Below are 22,196 nucleotides of genomic sequence, written 5' to 3' on the forward strand. Positions count from 1 at the left end.
ATAGGGTTCAGTGCCAAATGTGAACCGTGCATGTTGCACCTGTGTAATTTGCTGAGAGTAAATTGCCAAGCAGAAATTAAAGGGACCGACAAACTGGGGTAAGTTCATATAAACTTACTATGGAAGTGGTTAGTGCTTAGGAACAGTATCCTGTATACAATAAAACATAAGCACAGTTTAAAGTCCTTTAAGCTTCATTGCGTCAGTTATGTAACACGGTTTGTTTTGTAGTGTAAATTTTGTTTCTGCACTTTGTCTTCTGCAATAATTTAATTCTGCACTTTGCACCGAGTGTGCTAAAGCAATTAAATATCACCATAACAGAAGGTGAAGTGAAAGCAGGACAATAATAATAAGGAAGCTTTGCGTGGTGTTTACATGCATGCATTTTGGAAATGAACTAATTTAGACATTTCTTTTGTAAATCTAATCTGGTCAATGTGGTCTTATTCCAGCAAGGTCTCTGTTGTTCTGTAAAGAGCAGTAGTGCAGTAGCAGTAGTAATCTTGCTTTGATCTGAAACACAGAATGAAACGAAATAAACCGTCTGGAAGAGGAAACAAAGGAGAAAAACAACAAGAACAAGATGGAAGAAAACATGACGACAGTAAGAACGGCGAACGCAATTTTCTTTGCGTTTAGAATTTTTCGCATTAGAAATGACCATATTAACTTTTTTATTGTCTGCAGAATGATCTTTTCAGAGTAACTCTTATTGCATGTTATTAAGCATCTAACCTAATAGCAAAGTGCATCTATTGTTTAATTAATATTCATTATCAATGGCATGATTAAAACATGATTTTTTAACATGAGGTTTTAAAATCAATAATAAATAACAGCCTGCTGCATAATGCTTTACGTTCCTGATACTCCGCCCTTCTTAAAATCTCCATTAAATTTTGCACCACAAATCTGTTTCGCATGAAGAAACACGCAAATCAAAAATCTGTACTTTCCATCTTCACAATGCAGATAAAAAACTACTTTCAATCAATAAACACCACTTGTTTTTATTTTAAACACCTGCCATATTTGTTTAACACAGTAAAATGTTTTAATATTCCTGAGTATGCACAAACCTGTTTAAAATGAAGTGCTAATGTCAGATGAGATTAGCATCAATTCCAATGGATCACTTCCAAAATATAAAAATTTTGATTTTTGGATATGGGTCCAAAGCACACCTGGGAGAGAAATGATATCTCTGGGCCTCTGTTTGAATTATTTAAAAATAGGTACTTTGCCCCTAAAGACAGATTTACATAGAGATTTACATAAACAGTCTGAAAGTTTGCCACTCAAAATGACCAATCTGGTATTTTCAGTCCAATCTGCTCTATCCAAGTGCAACAAAATCTAATCTATAGATTCAAATAAGTAATCCGTTCTGCTAATCAGTACACTTCTCCATCTGTCTGTCTTTCTCACTTATAGAACTTAGAGTTCTGCTGTATGGACCAAAGATGTCTGGGAAAAGCTCTGTGATAAACATTGTGTTCGGAAAAGACTTGCTTGCGACGAATGAAAGGACAGTTTACTGCAAATCATCTCAGGGCAATGTGCAGGGAAGAGAGCTGATGTTGGTTGACACTCCTGGCTGGTGGAAGGATTTCCCACTTAGTGACACTGCAACCTTTCTTAAAAACGAGCTGGTGTATGGGGTGTCTTTGTGCAAACCTGGACCCCATGCAATCCTTCTTGTCATAGACGTTAGCCTTGAGTTTAATGAAAGACACAGAAAATCTGTTGAGGAACACCTTAGCCTTCTTGGTGACACAATCTGGGCACATGTCCTTGTGTTGTTCGCCAAAGGTCACTCCACAGGTGCCAGAACTCAAGAAGCAGAAGAATATATGGGAGAAGCCTTACAGTGGGTGAAAGAAAAATGCGGGCACAGATTTCATTTCTTTGATATTACAGTTCCACATGATGTCTCACAAGTCTGCTTATTACTGGGCAAGATTGAAGACCTGCTCCGAAAAAACAACGCAGCTTGTTTTGAAATTGATCCAAAAACACTGCAGGAGTCAGAGGAGTGGAGAGAGAGTGTAAAGAAGAGAGCAAGAGACAGGCAGTTGGGCGTTCAAGAACAACTAAAAAAATACAATAAAGAAGGTAAGTCCTTATATTTTGTGTCTTTAATGGGACAAGCTTAATAACAATATATTTATAAGTGCAAATCTTTCATTTTTCAATAGAGATAAGAATAATGCTGGTGGGTTGGATGATGTCTGGAAAGAGTGCATCTGGAAACATGATCCTAAATAAAGAGGTGTTTGCTGTTACTGGCAAAAGCACGTCTAAATATCAAATAGGACATGGAGACGTTTCTGGAAGGCCAGTAACTGTGATTGATACACCAAGCTGGTGGAAGTACTTTCCACCTCAATACACCCCAGATTGGATCAAGTCTGAGATTTTGGACGGTGCGTTCCAGAAGCACAACACCCCACATGCTGTACTTTTAGTTATTCCAGCAGACACGTCTTTCAAAGAAGAGCAGAGGAATGTCATTGAGGAGAACATGAAGCTACTGGGTGAACAAGTGTGGAGACACACCATAATACTGTTCACATCAGGTGATATGCTTGGAGACATGACCATAGAACAGCACATTGAGAGCGAAGGCGAGGACCTACAGGTGCTAGTTGAGAAATGTGGGAACAGATATCATGTCTTTGACAATGAGAAAAAAGACAATCACGCTCAGGTCAAGGAACTGCTGGAGAAAATTGATGAAATGGTGTTCAGGAACTTTACCTTATTTCACCTGAGTGCTAAGAACAAAAAAATCAAAGAGAGAGATGGCAAAATGGACACGCAGTCAAAAGAAGTCAGTGATGATAAAGGAGACGTGAAAGAAGTTGTCTTATTAATAGATGAAGAATGGAAAAGAAAGGATAACGAATTTCTGAAAAAGCTGTTGCAGTTAAGCAAGGATTACTGGAGAGGTGCTCATGTCAGAGGCGATAAGAGCATAGATTTACCAGGCAACTGTACGTGTCTGTTTCTTTTTTCTGCTTTATACTAACTTAATATATTTTTGTTGATGTTAACTTATCTAAACATTTAATGAAACTGTAAAGTTTTTTGTAAAACATATCTTTACATTAAAGATATTTGCAAAAAAATATTATCAAGATGCTTTTTAAAATTTTTCTCTGTTTGTTTGTGCATGCATTACATAAAAACTACTAAATTAATTTTAATGGGGTTTCCACAGATGTATTTGTCTGAGCTTGAGGTAACATATAGGCTTTGTTTCATTGCAATTGGCCTACAGAAAGAGAAGATGTGCTGATTTTAATTGTACATAATTTAATATACGCTCATGAGTGTGCAATTAAATTTCATGCAAACAAAGTCACGGGCACATCTAGTACATAATATATACTTTAACTTATATATACTTTTACAGTAAGCATGATGCATCCAGACCTTGACAGAAAAATCACATATGGCAATCAAGGCGCTACATCAGACACAGAGCTGACGTCTAACAGTAAGTAAACCGTTTCCACTGTTAGATTGTATTTTTTATATTATTATGTTATATATTTTTTATATTATTATGTTATTTCTTATATTATTATATTATGTTCTTTGTCTAAATATGCTAGTAAGCACACATGTAGCATGCCTCTAAAATTACATTTCTCCTTTGTGAAATTCAATACATCAGCAAGCACACGTGTTTTTATACAAACATCAGTAACAAATGAAGTACCACCACTAAGTACTACGTTTGGTACTGTATGTCCTGACCACTGCAGACCAGGAACATCCAACAAGACCTGCAACTCCAAAACTGCAGCTCTTGTTGGATGTTCTCAGGCTGCAGTGGTCAAACCATACCAAAAGTGATCCAAGGAAGGAAAACCAATGAACTGGCAACAGGGTCATGGGTGGCCCAGGTTTACTGATGCACATGGAAAGTGAAGGCAGGCCAGTGTAGTCCGATTCAATAGAAGAGACACTGTAACTCAAATTGAGAAAAAAAAATTAATGCTGGTTCCTTTTACCGAATACACATGTCATGACATAATATTATAGTATTATAATATATAATAATGGTATTATATTAACATACATTTTCATAAATAGGGCACGGTGAACCTAAAGAAGAAGAGAAACATGCTCTAAAACTCAAAGATAAGTTTAGAGAGATGTTTGATCGAGAATGGAGCAGGCGAGAGGAGACCCTGCTGGGAACACTTCAGGAAATGTTAAAGGATCGCAAATGTGGTAAAAGAAGTATATCTGATTAGAAACACAACCATGAACCAATGTGCATACAAATGCCATTACCTGCCAGGGTCACTTAAACCTTTTATTGTTTTTGCAGAAACAGGTTCCATTCCAGATCAAGATGAGCTAGAATGCTCCAAGCAGAAGGTGTTAAAGTGGTTTGATGTTTCACCACTATCTGGAAAAGCATCAGAAATGGCTTATATAGATTAATTGAATGATGTGTCTGAAAAAATGAGGGAAAAGAAAACCAAAGCAATCAGAAACATTTCAAAATAAGCTTTCAAACTGGGTAAAATGTCCCAAATAATGATACTTTTTTTGTTGCTAAAATCATTGTAGATTTTATTCATAGATGCAATAAATAAAGAGAAATGACAAAGTAGAAAAATAGTTCAGCTCATATGCCTCTTTGATTGTAACTGTATACTTTGCCAATGCTTTTTTATACTTGTGTTACTAAATCCAGCTGTTTAAAAAAGACATTAATGTTTGTTGACCCTGAACATAACAGAAGGATTAGATATAAGTGGTGAAATAATTGTTGTTTTATTAAATACCTGTAAGTTTTGTATACTTTCTGCAAAGCATCTAATCAGTTAAAAATCATTCAGTTTTTACTAAACAGCATTTTATTATTTCATTAATTAGACTAATGTTTTAAAATTGGAAACAAAAATAAAAAATGGATTTCTAGGAGCCTCTGAGGAGCCAGTTGTGATGTGATCTTCTGTTGCTATTTATCTAATCTTGAAGCATTTACATCAATGTTTTAGCTAAGGATAGCTCAATGACCCAGACACTAACTTGAGAGAAAGCTAAGGAGGTTAGAAAGTTTGTTTAGTGAGAACCTTTGACAATGTAGAACAAGTATTTTCTTTTTTATTAATTGAGCATGGGTGAACCTTGGGTACCCATGATCCTGTCACCAGTTTACTGGTGTATAACTAGTGATCATTATTGTTTAGTAGTGTTGATGTTATGGCTAATTTATTTATATAAATGTTTATTTACAAGTAGTTTTCGAACAAAAAAATCGAATTGGTTGGCAGTGTAAATTTCATCACAGAGTAATGGAAAGACCACGTAGATGTCGACGTCATGGCAATGGTTATAGCAAGTGGACCAGTACATGGGTACGATTAGTAGAGAGCCACCTGAACAAACAAGTATTTAAGGATTAAAACAGAGGCATTGTGTCTGATATTGCAGATAAATATTATCGAAATACCATGGAAATTTTAATTCAGTATCGTCCATCCGTCTGGGGGTGTTGGTGGCTCAGTCATGCTTGCCATGTAGAAGGTTCAATTCCCAGCCACTGGTTGCAGTGCCTGTCCCGAGCCTAGATAAAATAGGAGGGTTGCATCAGGAACTGGTCTAGCGTAAAAGTTGTGTGTGGATCGGATGATCTCCTGTGGCGATGGTCCCCTTGACAGAAGGAACCGAAAGACCAACAACAACCATCTATCCATCCAAATAGCAAGCTTTGTAGTCCCACTGGGAAATAGAGGATATTTTCCAGTATAATTTAGAACATGATTCTGGCAACAAAAAAAAGGGTTTGGATTAATAACTGGTTTACACCACAGAGTAGGTTGCAAGTCTGACCAATAGGATGGTTTTTTTTCCAAACGCTTAAGAAATGAACTTTCTCGCTTTCCGTACTGAGTGTGTAGCATTGCGGAAACAGTCGCCTATTATTCTTACAGTTGAATTTCCGATTAAAGGACTTCAGTCCATGTTTTTCCTTTGCTAAAAAATCTAAAGTAGAATAATTGGGAGTATTTGGACATATACTCGCTAATATTTGCGAATACTGATTAGCTATTTCGCTAGCTAGTTTAGCATCCTGCAACTTGAGTACCGAGCAGTGATAATAGGATCTCGGCATTAGCAATGGTAAAGCGCACAGTGCGCACTGTTGGGATTTTACTGTTTCTCTGTTTGTTCCTCGGAGACTTTGTGTGGGGATGGTTTCACAACAACAACAACAACATTCAAGACAAAACACAACAACAGAAGCGTGTCAGTAAAGTGACACCGGACAGCGTGGACCAGAACTGTTTATGTCATGTGAGTACATGTGCTATGAATTAAGATATATACAGGAGTTTTATTCACTTTATTGAGGTTTATTTTGGTGGTGTTTGGCTAGTGCTGCTGTCACTCAGCGCATCCTTCTCGCACTTTCCATCGCCGCTTGCATGTGACGTCATCACTCCTTTGATTGGTGCACGTACACAAGTTAGCTAGCTCTGTTTTGTCCTCTAAACCTTTTCGTTTGCGTTTATTTTATGAAAGAAATAATTATTTGTGCTATAATAATAATTAACAATAATAATTGTAATAACAATACATCTAACATCTAACTAGCATTTACATTCTGCTAAATAACAATTGTTGTTGGTATCTATCTAGCTATCTATTTATCTGTCTGTCTGTATGTCTCTCTATCTGTATCCCTCTGTCTGTCTCTCCCTCTATTTATCTATCTGTCTATCTCTGTCTGTCTGTCTCTATTTTTATCTATCTATTCATCTATCTATCTATCTGAGAGGTTTTATTCATAATTTGTTTAAAGAGAAGAGCTGAACATTTTACTGTGCTAAAACAGTTCAATTTATAGAAAATCTGCAAATTCTAAACATTTGCTCATAACTAAATCTCTCTTATAACAAAATCTAATTTGCTCATACCTAAATCTCTGTTTATTTTAAATTCTTGCTTTTTTAAGAGAATAAATGTCAAACGAATGCATTCGGATTTTTTTTTTAACTAAAAAGGAAATATTTCACTAACAGCAGTGCACTCAGAGGTCTGTAGTGGCGCTTACTAAGCGTGTAGTCGTCTGATTGGTTGAGCACAGACTCGGTAGCGCGCACCCTTCTGGGATATGTAGTTCCGCAAACCTCACTTACTCGCTGATCTTTGCTGTTTCATACCGAACTGTGAAAACTACAGTAGGAGGGCGGGGGCAGCTCCTTGTTTGTAGGCGTGGCTTGATACGCACGCGGTGGTTGATTGTTAAAGCGGCCGCGCGCGTCGCGTGTGTGCATGACTCCTGTACGGGGTGATGACAGCTGGGAAGCTCGCGCTCATATAAGAGAGAGGACAGGACGCGTTAATGATAATAACGGAATGCCGGACACGAGGCGCATCTCATGGAGGACAAGCGTGCTGACTGTCAGCCTGGTTGGACTTTTAAAACTGTGCCAGATCACATACGGTGTAAGGCGACACACAGAAACATTTGCACCTGACACCTGTGTACACTGTGAGAAGAAAGTCCAGGGCATGGGGAATGGGTCTGTGGTGACGGTGATATATAGTGATGAGTTGTACTGTACAAAGTTTTATCTAAATTCTTTACATGTTTTAAGAGTTTCTCAGGTGGTAATGTGAGTGGATGAGAACACTTTCTATTTCGTAACTGCTTTGTATGTTTTTGTATATCTTACAGGGTGACCCAAATGTCTGAAAGCGACCGTTCTGGGACGATCCTGACTTTAGATGATTCGAAGTTCTGTTTGATGTTCTGTTTTAAGTCATTTTAGGTCTGAGGGAAAAATAAATAAATGAAAAATGCCTGTGCAGTCACACCTTTGACATGCTGTAGATTTCGCATTAAAGACCTAAGTTTGTGTTCAGCTGCGTCTTAATCTTCTCCCATATGCTTTCCTGTTTGAACACGTTGACCAGCTGTCATAGTTATAAAGTGCTAATAAGCAGACGAGGCAAAGCCGTCACGGGTCTCAAGAGGATATATTAATGTTATTATTTTGCTGTGCAGTTTTTTATTCGTATTTGGCATCACCTTGTTTTCTTTTACATTTTAACAGTTGCTTCAGATCATATATGTAATTATTATATGCTTATAATTATTATATTATATATGCTCTTGTTCAGGCAGGATAAGATGCGTTTAAGCCTGTTACTTTGATTAGATGAAGATGTAAATTATTTAGGTGCTTATCGAATACCACGCCTGTCTAACAGCAAGCAGTTGTCTATGTATAATGCATGTGCAGTTGGTATCAGATGTAAAAAGGGAAAGGGTGTTTGTCAGGGTTCAGGGTTCTCTGAATCTATCAGCTTAATTACGCATAATCTAGTTTACGTATTTTAAATGTATACGGTGGATATGAACATCTGTTTCTCTTCCTTGTTTTAAAAGAAAGTAATTCTTTGTGTTTTGCCTGAAGTTGACAGGTGTTCTGGACGACTGCTTCTGCGACATCGAGAGCATCGATGTCTTCAACAACTTCAAGATTTTTCCTCTCATACGCAAGCTCATTGAAAGAGACTACTTTAGATATTACAGGGTAAGTCGAACGGACTAACCGGACCTCAGTTTTGTAACGGCATTATTATAGCGTTGTTGTTTGTTTTTTCACATAAAGACAGGTTCTGATTCCCACTCCTTGTGTCGATCGGGTAGTGTTTCTGGAATGAAGGAAAGGGACAAACTAAAACAGAAGATCTGTTCAATTAATATGAACTACTTTAATGCCAACATCCCAGACCTGGCTATACTTTCGCAGAATTAAAACCAACATGTTGCAACTTCACACAAGTTTACACCGGTTGATTTCCTTCCTCTGTTCTTTCCATCATCAGAAAGTCTCCAGATGTTAAACGATTGATCTAATTTAGCCACAGCAGAGAGAAGTAATTTAAAAAGGCTGGTAGATGCATGGGTATGGGTGTAGGTAAGAATATAGGGTGCAGTGCAGAAAAAGCAACCTCACGGCAGAGATGCTTAACAGGAAGTGGCAAAGTTTCAGAGATCAGTAAAAGATACCAGCTTAAATATCTCAATAACGGTAATCCGGGTCGAATCTATCATTAATTTTCTCCATGTTAATTTTTTCCCAAGTTATGCTGGGGCACTGTGATAGAACAGAAAAAGCTGTCGTCATTTCATATGGATTCTCTCCTGACAGGTGAACCTGAAGCGCCCATGCCCATTCTGGCCCGACGACAGCCACTGCGCTATCAAGGACTGCCACGTGGAGCCCTGCCCAGAGGTTAGGGTTAAATAAACCCATTTTTGGGTTATTTGCCTCTTTCTCTGGGTTTTTGTCTGTCTCTTTTTAATTTGCATGGGGCTAAGTTTATTTTTTGCTGCGGTAGACCTGGTAAATATTTTATGTTTCTTTATACAGAGCAAGATCCCAGTGGGAATTAAATCGGGCAACTATAATAAGGTGAGAGAAATTCTGGAGTAAAAATGCTACTTTTAGTTAACAAAGTGTAGATGGGAATGATGACACAATTGAATGCATGCAATAGAGACACAATCTATTAAGAACTGGTATAGCTCTTTAATTTACCTAGAAATTGTTTTTTTAGGACTTTTGAAACTTTCTGTTTGTTTAACTCAGTTTTCAATGGCTGTGATTATCATCATGATCACATTGCATATCATATTCAGATGATTTTCTTAATTCTACGTGTATAATATATACATAATTACACATAATACATGCATATGTTTTGTTATGTATGTTTTGGCATATTTAAAAAAAAGTTGTCATTCGTAGTCAGTGGAAAATAAAACAAAAGTGACGTGTTTCTGTCTTACGGTCAACTGGGACAGTAAGTGTGTTTTGTTTGCTAAAAGCCTCCAGATTTGTGTAATGGAGCAAAACCCTAAGGATAGGTGTACTCTTTGTAGCACTTAGTGTCACGTCAGCACACAGCACTCTTTTAGAGAGCTCTCACTGTTTGTCCTGTAGTGTGTGTGCGTGTGTGTGTGTGTCCAGAGTGCTTCTGCTTCTTTGATAACAGTCAAGGTCACTTATATTGAGTTCAAAGCATTTAGACCAATCTGGGAATTTTCACTGCTGACCGTTTACATGTTTTGCAGCGACTGGGTTGTTAAAGTGAGGTTGTGAATTGTCCGTATAGATCATTTCATTTTATTTGCAGACATTGTCATGAAGCAGCCTTACCGGAAAATCGAGCTGTAGATGTACAGTTTGATTTCAACTTAACCTTGCTAGAGATGTTAGAAAACTCTGTGAGATGGCATGAAGAAGGAATGCTAATAATGAATAGACTCTTTACTCTTAAGACAAAGCAGCAGTTCTTTGGTACAATCTGAGCAGCTTTTTATGAGCATTTTAACCTTATACTTTACATTTGGTGTGGTACACAGTAAAATTGAAACCACAATCTCCCAGGATCACAGTTGCGTCAAACAACACAGGAGTTCACGAGAATATGCGTAACCAAATTTACAGACAACAGAGCTGCCTAAATGTACGTGTGCAAATGTGTGCACAAAGTGCAAGACAATACAATTTTTTCCCAAACTGCAAAAGACTGCATTGTTACCAAAAAGAGAACAGTGTAGCTCAGATAAGGCACAGATTAATCATCAATAGATCTGACTGCAAATGATACAAAATAACACTGATAGAAATAATAAAAACAGTACAGTGTGAAACTTGCAGCAGTTATACGTGATCTACAGTATCCATGTTAAAATTATACACCGAGCCCAGGGTGAGGCTTGTGCCATGCAAATCTTTTTTGTATCTGTTTCAGACCATTGCATTGTGGATTCTATATAAAAGAACTACAAATGTAGTATACTGACCGATAAATCACGTTAATAAACAAGGGGAGAAAACACACTAATGATGACACATATTTTCCCACCTTGCAAGTTGTTGCTTAACTAAACTAAAAAACACTGAGCGCATGCAGGGTTTCTCGTTACTTGGAAACAGCAATGGCAAAACATACACAGAAGTCTCAACAGCTTGGTTCAAGTCTCCAGCACTTGCAACCCAGCCTTACCAACAACGTTAACAACCCATTCAAATTCAACACGTGGACCAGCACCCACTTCTAACCACTCCCATGCAATCCAAGCATGATATTGAATCACAGCTGTAATCATAGGAAACGTTGTGTAATGTTATTTATGGATCTAAATCTTACCTGCAGTCATACATGTAGCTCTGACATTTGTCTCTTGTCCTGACAGTATTCTATCGTTGCGAACAGAGACATTGAGGAATGTGAACAGGCCCATGAACTGGGTGCCATTAACAGCACACTGAGGTATGTAGTTAACCCACAAAACACACATAACATACCTTGCTGTTTCTATCTTGTCTTGTTGTATATGTTACTACATCATTACAGCTTCATATTAGGAATCTTTGTGGCTCTAGACAAACCTTATTTCTTTGTCTGTAGTAATCAAAGTAAAGAGGCTTTTGAGGACTGGGCTCACCATGACGATGCTCAGGATCACTTCTGTGGCCTGGATGGTAATGTTTCACAAGTTTTGTATTACAAATTTTTTCATACAGATAAAAGTTTGAGTTATTATATTTGTGGTATTACATAAAAAAGTTAATCTGCCTGGTTTGCTCTTAACACCTAGACACACTCTTATTTCTTGTTCTGGGCTGTTTGTAGATGAGACATCTCCCGATGCCGAGTATGTGGATCTGCTGTTGAATCCCGAACGGTACACAGGGTACAAAGGACCCTCTGCTTGGAGAGTGTGGAACAGCATCTATGAGGAGAACTGCTTCAAGTGAGATAAATTACGCATTAAATATAAGATTTGAGTCGTAATAATCAAATTAAATCTAATAATCCAGCCTCAATTCAGAATTATGGCCCATATCACCAAATATGATATTATACCAGTTATTCATGGTAGAGACATCATAACCATAATTTAACCCAGTGGTTTAATGGTAAGTCTCCGTTTCCGATCTCATAAAAACTTGCACAGTGGGCCAGAAGTAACGTGCTCTTTTATTTAAACGGGACAAATTTATCAACAGCATACATGCGTAACAAAAATGTTTAAATATTAAACAAAACAGGCTGAGTCAGGTTTAGAAAAAACACATCATGTCTTATTACCCTTTGTAAAATGTACTGAAATATCACCCTTTATGTCTGATAATGGTGAAAATAGAAATAATTAAGTAAAAGCTTTGAAGTCATTATTTTACATAATAATTATAACAATTACAATAACAACAATGAGAAATAATACCAACTTTATGGTACACCAGTGTAAATATTCTGTTATTTCACATACATTCCATGTGTTCATATTAATTATTAATTTAGCTTTATTCACTTTAATTATCTGTTGTCTATTTTTAGGCCACGGTCTGTGTATCGGCCTCTTAACCCCTTGGCCCCAAGTCGTGGTGAGTTTCCTGTTTGCTTTTGCGCTAAGACCTCAGATCTGAATTGTTTTTACATTTTTAAAGAAAATGGACTGTCAGAATATTTCTTGTTTAAAGACAATATAATTAAAATTCTGCTTTTTAAATTCTTATATTTCTTTTTTTTCTAGGCGATGATGATGGTGAGTACAAATCTGCAGATATTTAAAACATTTCTGTTTAGATCCTCTGGATCATGTGTGTGGCAGAATTTCAGCTGCCATTTGATTGTAAACTTGTAGACTTGACAGTGTATTTAGACCCAGGATTAAGTCCGTTTTATGGACAGAAGAGATCAAATCCTTAAAAAAACACTTATCTTGACCTGCTGGCTCTGTCTGAGGAGATTTGACATACAGTTTGTGTTTGCTTTATTCACGCAGGTGAAGGCTTTTACAACTGGCTGGAAGGTAATTGGATCTTTCTCATTATCAGCAGATTTCCAGCAGACAAATATATACCACAGCTAAACACACACACACACACACACCTCAAACCACTGGACGGATCAGATATTATGAACCTTGCATATAATAAACCTCACTGTTCCCACTCACTCAACACCCTGCTAAATATTTAGACAAGTTTGTCTAAGCGTATTCCCAAAGAGGGTATTTTATTTTCTTGTTCTAAGCAGCATCAATTTAGACCTTATTCATAGAGATTTTGTGTAGCGCTCTAGTACACAGTGCAGCTGGGTTACTAAAATTACCCGTATTCTCAAAGGCAGACACACACACTCTTGTAGTGAAGAGCGTGGAGAACAGTAAAGGTTTTAAGAACTGAGTTTTCCTGTGCTTTCATAACAGATCAGAAAATATAAGAACTGCTTACTTTTTAAATTAAGTAACTTGTATTTAGTGAGAATATTATTTGACCAGGTAATAAAGAGAAACACTACATTTTTTAAAAATGCATTTTATATGTTTTGGACTGATGAATGAACATAGACACTTCATGGTTTAACTTTATATCTCCACTACGCATTTATTGAAGAAGTTTATACAGAATGTTAAATCGGATTGGCCGAAAGGTTTTTCTTCAATTTGTAGTATTGTTTCTAAGTATTTCTAATATAGTAACCAGGATTCACAAGGACTCAATAGAAGTGACTCCACATAATTTCCACAAAATCTAGTAATAAACAGTTGAAACAAACAAAATGTTATTTAACTAAGAAAAAAAATTATAATTGTAATAGTTATTTGTTAAATGGTCTTTTATTTATCATTTGTAGAAAAAGTCTCCTGTATCAGCACTCAGAAACTAGACAAAACAGGTTTCTCAGTAACATGCTGAGCAAGGGGGAGAAAAAGAGGTTAGCAAAGAAACAACAACGCACCCTTGTTATAAACTAATTCATAACTTGTTTCACAAAAAGTAATTAAAACTAACAAATTGTAATTATTTCAACATTTTTTTGGTGCAAGAGGAAGCGTAACACACATGACGTGAAGTGGAAACAGTTATTCCTCCTCATGCCAGGCTGTATTATGTCGCACAGAAGTGCCGTTTCATGTATTTTCTTTTTCAAGTCAACGTAGCAGAGCTGTTTATAAGAAAGGAGTGTTTATTTCATGCAACCCTGTAAAAATTTTAAGACTAGCGATTTACATTTAAAGTGTCTTAAAGGCAAGTTGCAACCGACCACTAATCTCTCTACACTTGGATTATCTGTAAGATTAGTTTGAGATCATTGGGCTTGTTTTTTTTTATAATGGTGACTGTGATCATGCTTTTAAAAGATGCATTGGTATAATAAAACGTGGTTGGTTCTCTGTTGTAGGATTGTGTTTGGAGAAGAGAGTGTTCTACCGGCTCATTTCTGGCCTCCACAGCAGCATTAATATCCACCTGTGTGCTGAATACCTGCTGGATGGTGAGAGGCAAAGAACAGTCTCTTAATAATACTGCTGATTCGCTTATATGCTTCAACTGTATAGTGTTATCAAGATGTTTTAAAAGAAATGATATGTTTATTGAATGTATGATGTCGAAACTTGATATTGCAGATTAAACTCTTGTAATAATTTTAATGCAAAGTTTTTATTTACATATTTTCTTTGCATGATTTACTTTGAGGTGAAGCTAAACTCATTGCTATGCATTTTTATATGCGACTGCTGCTGCTGACCTGGTTTTCTGTTTTCTCACTTTTCCGTGTGTGTATGTATGTGTGTGTATGTGTGTGTGCATGTACAGAGCGCTGGGGGAAGGCTCTGTGGGGACCCAATGTGCACGAGTTTCGTCGGAGGTTCGACTCTGCTGAAACCAAGGGCGAGGGAACACGCAGGCTGAAGAACCTTTACTTCCTGTACCTGATTGAGCTGAGAGCGCTGTCCAAAGTGGCGCCATATTTCGGGCGTTCGTTTATTAACCTGTACACGGGCAACTCACAGGAAGACTCAACTACCAAAGAGCTACTCCTGCAGATCTTCAACGAGACCAAGTGAGAGCATGATTAAAGAGCATGATTACCGCTTTACACTCTATTGATGGAAAGTTTAAATAATTTTAGTGACTCGGTTCTTTAAATCTTGTTTATCAAAATGAACGAATCTTTTTTTTGAGTCATTTAGTTCATTTCGTTCTTTTGTTCAGAAATAAAATAAAAACTTAAATTTTTAATAATCAGGCCTCCAACACGTCTACATACACAAATTTCGGCTATATTTTGTTCCACTAATGATATTACAATGCAGCTAAGGACATATTATGATAAACAGAATGAGCTGCTCACCTCTCATATCTTCCAGTCTGAGTCGTTCAGTCTTTTATATCTATTGCACTGCATATGTGACAAAAGAACTAATGACTAGGACTTAAAGACTCGTTGAGAACTGTTCAATTCAGTTTTTTGTGTACTGCATTGCATAGCGTCTTTGGGAGTCGCATGACAAAAGACCGAACGAATTGGGCCAAAGTTTCAAAGGTAACTACTAGTTTCTGTTTCCTGTACATAAACTACGGAGGTTTTGCGATGCCTTGTGCCCACGCGCCTAGTAGAAAATAAACGAATCACTCTCCAAGATGACTCATTCTTCTGAGTCATGTTAAAGATTCGTTCAAAAATGACTCATCATTATTACACTCCCAGGATCCAAAACCACTTGTTTCTCCTTCTTATACATACATTTTTATATAAAGTAATGAAAATAAATCAATGTATTTAGTCCTAAATAATATGCTTTAAGGTAATGTAGTGAATAATAAACTGGGACTACAAGTGGTTGACAACTTTAGCTTGGTTAGAATTGTAGGCCAGAGCTGCCCTAATAAACGCTGCTATCATAAAAATCTTTAAGAATATGCAGGAGTAATAATCAGATTTGAGATTATCATAAAACATTATATACAAAACAGCCATAACATTGCAAAAGCAGTTTTGTGTTGGTTATTGTGTGTGCCTCTGGGCCAGCAGCTTCGGCCCCTCAGGGTTTGCTGTGGTGTGTGGCACCAGGGATTTGACAGCAGATCTTTTATGGAACTGTGAGTTGTGGTGTGTGGTCTCCATGGATCAGATATGTTTGCCCGGCGCATCCCATGGGTGCTCAATCGGATTGGGCTCTGGGAAATTTTAGGCCTGTTCAACAGCCTTGTGTTCTTTGCAAGTTTCCTGGCCAGGATTGACTTTTTTTTAGCGAGTTGCGCTGCATTAGCCATTTTTTGTGGGATCGCCTGACAGGCACAGGGTGCCTGGGTACCCATGAGCCTGTCACCAGTTTACTAGTATATAACCAGTGTTAATTTGTTATTGTTCTATGGTGGTATTGTTATGGCTGATCAGAGTACATATAATAAGTAATAAAACATGCTTGGCTATTATAAGAAGATAACCATTACTTGGGTCATGAGCTATATTACAACTACAATCATTTGATCATTTTGCAGCAATTATACATCTTTAAATATTTTATTCCTTTTGTATTTTATATGTTTAGAGTTATGTTTAATATCGTGGAACAATGTTTGTTATAGCAGATGTTAACTGTTATTAATAGTCCCTTACCAGTCCTTACTTTCCCCACTATTAAAGATAATAATGTTTAGGTAAGCACTTTGTCATGCTGTCAAGAAAGTGGAATGTTAGTGGCATAGTAACTTGACTTTTACTGATATTAGAGTCTCCTCAATAAATGTTAAATAAATGTCTCCTTATGAAAAGCGTCACAATATCAACATGTATGCATTTTACTTTAATACAGATTTATTTATTTTTTATTTTATTTTATTTTTTATGTTTTATTAGTCTTGTATTATCTGAAATTTATGCCATAGTCTCTGCTCTACAAATGCTCTACTTATTTAGAAGTGGTAATGTATTTTAAAAAAAGCTGTGATACTGTCATATCCACCTTCTTATTGTCAAAATTTAATTTAAGCATAGGGTAGTATGTATGAATTGTGATATTTAGGATTGATATGGAATGAATTTGCAATAAACTGCTCTGTACTGTTTTTCTTTTTGTCGCTGTGTAGAGCTTTCCCCATGCACTTTGATGAGAGCTCCATGTTTGCAGGCCACGAACTGGAAGCTAAAAGGTTAAAGGTGAGTAGGTACTCTTTGTCAACACACACACACACTTAATTTTCCTTGCAAAACACGTGCAGACTGCTGTACAAGTAATGTATAGAGGGAATTTTGTCAGTGTCACTTATTTTTAATGCTGAACATGTTAATAAGAGGAACGTAGAAGTTCCTCTTTTCAAGAACGCTGCTTGTTTCTGTTTTAATATGGGCAGAATTAAGCCGCAGTTTCTCTGACTAGAGAGGCTTTAAATACGCCACGGTTTTTACTCTGTATCTGGTTTATTTAGTTTTAGATAGCCTGCTTCACATGATTTAACAAAATTTAAGATGATGTTTTACCATGACTGTTTTTTGTTTCAAATATGCAAACTTTTCAAGTTATTGAATATCATTTTAGAGTGTTTTGTTTTTGTACACGCTCAGCATCATGTTGTTTTATCTTTCCATCACCAGGAAGAGTTCAGGCTCCATTTTAAGAACATTTCTCGTATAATGGACTGCGTGGGCTGTAGTAAATGTCGACTGTGGGGGAAGTTGCAGGTTTGTGTACAAGTGTTGCTCTCCCTCTGGAAAGCCCCTCTTTTTGATCATCATTCATGCCAACCTCAGAAATCTATATTTTAATATCTTAGATGTATTTTTTTTAAAGAATGTATAAGGGAAGTAAGTATTTTTTATATGTAACAATATATATACTCAGCACAAAAAGAAACGTCCTCTGACTTTCAACTGTTTTTACTTTCAGTAAACTTAATGTGTAAATATTTTTATAAACACTAAAAGAGTAAACACCATAAGACATAAACTAAAAATGTTTCACAATGTGTCCCTGAATGAAGGGAGGCTCAAAATCAAAAGTACTTGGATATTCGGATGTACCAATCCTGGGCAGGTGTTGTTACACATGGTCTTCCACTGCGAGGATGATCAGTTGTCCTGTCTCCCTGTAGCGCTGTCTTAGGCGTCTCACAGTGCGGACATGGCAATTTATTGCCCTAGCCACATCAGCAGTCCTCATGCCTCCCTGCAGCATGCCTAATGCACGTTCACACAGATGAGCAGGGACCCTTTCATCTTTCTTTGGGTGTTTTTTACAGTCGGTAGATTTTTTAGTGTCCTGCATTTTTAGAACTGTGACCTTAAATGCCTACTTTCTGTAAGCTGTTAATGTCTTAACGACCATTCCACAGGTGCATGTTAATTAATTGGTTATGGTTAATTGAACATGCATGGAAAACATTGTTTAAACCCTTTACAATGAAGATCTGTAAAGTTATTTGGATTTTTACAACATTATTGTTAAAATACACAGTCCTGAAAAAGGGACGTTTCTTTTTTTGCTGAGTATATATAGTATGTAACAACCTCAGCAGCAGCCTCATTTCCCCTTTTACCTGTTCCAGCATCACCAGTATATTAATCACCATCCTGATCTTCTGTCATCATCCGTACCTGTTTCTCACTGGTTCATGCCTTAACTTAGATGTTTTATACTTTAATGATCCATAGGTCACTGTGTGGCTTATCAAAATGTAAAAAAAATTCTTGTGAAACTGGTCGGGTACAGGGACTGGACTGAGAGCCAAAAAAACTTGGAGGCCTAGAGAAAAATTCCTCAAGACTACATAAAAAAAAGCTAAATGCCTGGGTCTCTGGAAGCAAAATTTAAGAAGTGGCTCAAGATTTTTCAGTACTGTACTTAAAATTGTCAGTAATGATGCCGTACTAAACCCTGTTTTTAGTCTACAAATAGTTGCATTCTATGGAAAATAGTTAGGTAATCTTTATACAAACTTTTAAACACACCCTTAAGTCTCAGATGTGGTTTCTCTTTTCTCAGACCCAAGGACTGGGCACGGCCCTCAGGATTCTCTTCTCTGAGAAAGAGATCAAGAATCTTTCAGAAAACAGTCCCTCGAAAGGCTTCCAGCTCACACGCCAGGAAATTGTAGCACTGCTTAACGGCTTTGGGAGGTAAGGGTTAAAGGGTGTCTCATAAAACGCGGATTAAATGCTGTAATGCTGTCTATCTGCCTCACTGTGTATTTTTATCAGCACACAAAATCCCATGAGACCTTGTTCCAGCTTTGTTTTAGCTTTGTTCTAAAAATCAGTCATCTTTAACCTAACAGAAGCATGAGTGGGGGAAAGCGGAGGAGGGTCTAAGATGATACTTTCTTAAATCCTAACTATATTTGTGCACTGCTGTATAGAATAGTTAAAAAATAAATAGATTTATTAATTAAATGATACTACACAATAAATAGAACCCTTTAAATGGCAGATCCCAAAACTGCGCACAAACCTGTGACCAACAATTGGTATCGATATCGGCCGATTCTGAATTGTGTGATCGAGGAAAAAAACCTGACCCCAAAAAACCTGACCGGAGCACCCCTATCCACACTTGTGTTTCTTACTGAAAATGTTCTGAGCACCAGCACATCATTTTGGCACACCATTTAATTTAAAATGCACAGCAAAATAATTCTAGTCATTTAATGATTAATTGTATTGTTATAAATATTTTATAATAAATAGCTAATTTTACAGAAAAAAACAATATGCTGTTTTATTTAAAAGGAAAAAAGTCTATTTTTTTCCCCCCTCCTGCTAACCTACTGATTTCCTTGTGTCTGTAGTGGCATAGGAGCAGAGCTATAGTGATATTTGTTTAAGTACAAGAGCACATCTATGACGTGTATGAATTTGTGAATATTTGCAAGTCGCGCTGATGTGCCTAGTCTCCAACAATGGTTGCAAAAGTAAACAAAATGGTCACAATTTAGAGCCAGGCTAAGAATTCCTCTTTTGCTATAGTTATGGGAATTATAGGCGAGTGCAAGTTGAGGGCTCACTCTGGCCCTGTCCTGGATTTCCTGTCAGGCTTTTCATGTATGATTTTGTTTAAGAAAAAAAAAATTTCTTTCTGTTCCTCTCTCTGTTTCTATCTCCCTTTCACACCCTCTCTCTTTACCATAGACTCTCCACCAGTATAAAAGAGCTACACAACTTCAGAACGCTTCTAAAGGACCAAAGGTAACACACACCTCGACCACCAGGTGGTGCTAACCCAGAGGACCCTGCAGTAGTCTCAACTTCCACAATCTGAGACCTTTATCAGGAACTGTAGAGTTGAATGTGGCCAACAGGAACTCCCCCAGCTGAGCTTGCCAAATCCCTCTGCTCTCTTCTGCTTTTCTCTGCTGCCTGACTAACAGGAAATAAAAACACTGCAGCTCAAGCGTGGCAAACCGCCAGCTTCTGATGGAAACAGGAATCAGAGGCAGGACCAGAGTGCACGCACCACGTTTCCTAATCGATGACCCAGACCTCACAGCTCTTTCTAATTTGCTCCTCAAAAAGTAGTTGTTTTTGTTTCTGTTTTTAGGGTGTCTGTATGTGTGTTGTGTAAGAGAGCAGGTATGAATGTAATATGTTTGTATGTCAGTAAGAACATGTACACACATGAGGCTTTTTTGGAATTTTACTTTTTTTTTTTTTTTTTTTTTTAATGTGTTTCCTATCTCTAGAGACAGGCAGGTTAATAATTGTCTTTCATATTTACTTGCAGTGCTGCCAAATAGTTCCATAGGCTTTTTCTGTCTTAAAATGAGGAAATGTAGCATATGTTACAACTCGGAGCAACTCATAACAAGCAATATGCTTACAGTCTATTAAATTGTCTTTAAATTGTCTGCAGTGAAAACTTCAGTGTTAATGTTAAACACTTGCTTGGTTCGTTTGAGAGTTTTAAGTTTAAAAAAAAAGTTATATTTGTGTCAGATATTTTCTCTTTATTTGTGTTTCATTATTATTATTATTATTATTTTTTTAAAGACTCATCTGTGAAGGAGTGTGTATGTTTGTGAGTGAGAGAGAGAGAGAGAGAAAGTTCTTTTTCTTTCTTATTACGGGGAATTTGGACCAAACACGTTTCCCATGTTGGTTCTCTGGTGATTTCAGCACATTGTAAGTGTGAGTGCAAGCTGCCAAATATTTTCTGTACACATAGATACAATACAGTCAGCTCAAAACCTATAGTCACCCTTCATAAAAATTCATCAAGAAGTAATGTATGGAATAAAACCGAAGTACAAAAAAAAAATGCAATAAAAAGCAAAACTGTTAATTATAATGTTGTTTAGTTTCTATAGTCAATTTGACTTTGACTTTTCATGAAGGGTGATTAACCTACTTGAATCCTTGTTCTTACACTGAGCCAGTTTATTTTATATACTTTCATTACTCATTTGTTGCAGTGTGTCAGCTACTTGTACCCTGTCCTGTCCGTCAACACGGGGCACAATAGTACCTTCCCTAACAATATTATTTTTTTTAGGTTGTCTATTACAACCAAAAGAAGTAATGTAGACACCAGGTATGTCTAATAGACTGGCAGCTTAATCACTCTACCTAATCAACATAAGACTAAGAGGAGATCAGCTGTGTGTGTGTGTGTGTGTGTGTGTATGTGTGAGTGTGTAGTGTTGCATGATCGTAGAGCACCACAGCGTCCTGCGTGTTCCACTCGTTTGCCTTAACATTACTAAGCGATTACAATTTGTAAAAAGCTTACATACAGGAAACCTCTCTACTAAACAGATCGCGTCTTTTAGAGTTCCTACGTTTTCTTCAATAAAATAATTTTAAAAAACAACAACTCAAAATGTGATCCCTTCCCATTTTCTGATTTCTGTCTTCTGTGCTTGAAATTAGCGATACTGGCCGTTTTTTTAAGTGTTAAAGAAAGGATTATAATTCTCACTTTAAAATAGGAAGAACCCAGCTAAAGGACATAAAAGTTTTTTTTTAGCACTTAGGATCTGACTAAACATTTACACATTGACCTGAGAGCATCAAAGGTCATCTCAAGCCAGTCTGCAGAGTCCGCAAATATGCTCCTTTAGAATGAGTGTGTGATGTGGTATCTAATGCTTTTTTTTCTTATCGGTCCTAAATATGCACCATTTGTTAAATAAATATTTTGTTTTCCAGATTTCCTTCCTGTCTATGTGCATTATAATGACTGATTGGTTTATTTGTGAACTTGTCGAATCTATTTATTTTAAAAGAGGAATAAATCTTTCGGTCATTGGACGTCTCTGTGTTTGCCCTCTGATTGTGATTAGTTTTGTACAAAATCAGAAATAACGTAAAACAGTCTGAAATCACTCTTTATAATTACAAAACTGCACATA

The 22,196-nt window shown here is 36.9% G+C and overlaps 2 protein-coding genes across 3 annotated transcripts; both read left to right on the top strand.

The window, feature by feature from the left end:
- Positions 1–550: 550 nt before the first annotated feature.
- On the top strand, positions 551–4,947 carry si:ch1073-365p7.2 (GTPase IMAP family member 8). Its single transcript, XM_053513524.1, has 6 exons — positions 551–607; positions 1,438–2,118; positions 2,202–2,999; positions 3,422–3,505; positions 4,108–4,248; positions 4,349–4,947. The coding sequence occupies exons 2-6, from the start codon at positions 1,467–1,469 to the stop codon at positions 4,462–4,464; spliced, it is 1,791 nt and encodes a 596-aa protein (XP_053369499.1). The 5' UTR covers positions 551–607; positions 1,438–1,466; the 3' UTR covers positions 4,465–4,947.
- A 985-nt stretch (positions 4,948–5,932) lies between these two features.
- ero1b (endoplasmic reticulum oxidoreductase 1 beta) lies at positions 5,933–22,095 on the top strand. 2 transcript variants are annotated; one of them, XM_053513315.1, is made up of 16 exons: positions 5,933–6,327; positions 8,457–8,576; positions 9,198–9,281; positions 9,420–9,461; positions 11,252–11,328; positions 11,467–11,540; positions 11,692–11,812; positions 12,400–12,446; positions 12,596–12,607; positions 12,848–12,874; positions 14,251–14,343; positions 14,667–14,913; positions 16,944–17,013; positions 17,449–17,535; positions 18,836–18,969; positions 19,978–22,095. In XM_053513315.1, exons 1-16 carry the CDS (start codon positions 6,151–6,153, stop codon positions 20,036–20,038), a joined length of 1,473 nt encoding a protein of 490 aa, XP_053369290.1. In that variant the 5' UTR covers positions 5,933–6,150; the 3' UTR covers positions 20,039–22,095. The 2 variants fall into 2 exon arrangements, with proteins under 2 accessions (XP_053369290.1, XP_053369291.1); XM_053513316.1 differs by lacking the exon at positions 5,933–6,327 and adding an exon at positions 6,486–7,482.
- The last annotated feature ends 101 nt before the right edge of the window (positions 22,096–22,196 follow it).

The sequence above is a fragment of the Clarias gariepinus genome, chromosome 15, assembly GCF_024256425.1.
Source record: "Clarias gariepinus isolate MV-2021 ecotype Netherlands chromosome 15, CGAR_prim_01v2, whole genome shotgun sequence".
NCBI classification, from domain to species: Eukaryota; Metazoa; Chordata; class Actinopteri; order Siluriformes; family Clariidae; genus Clarias; species Clarias gariepinus.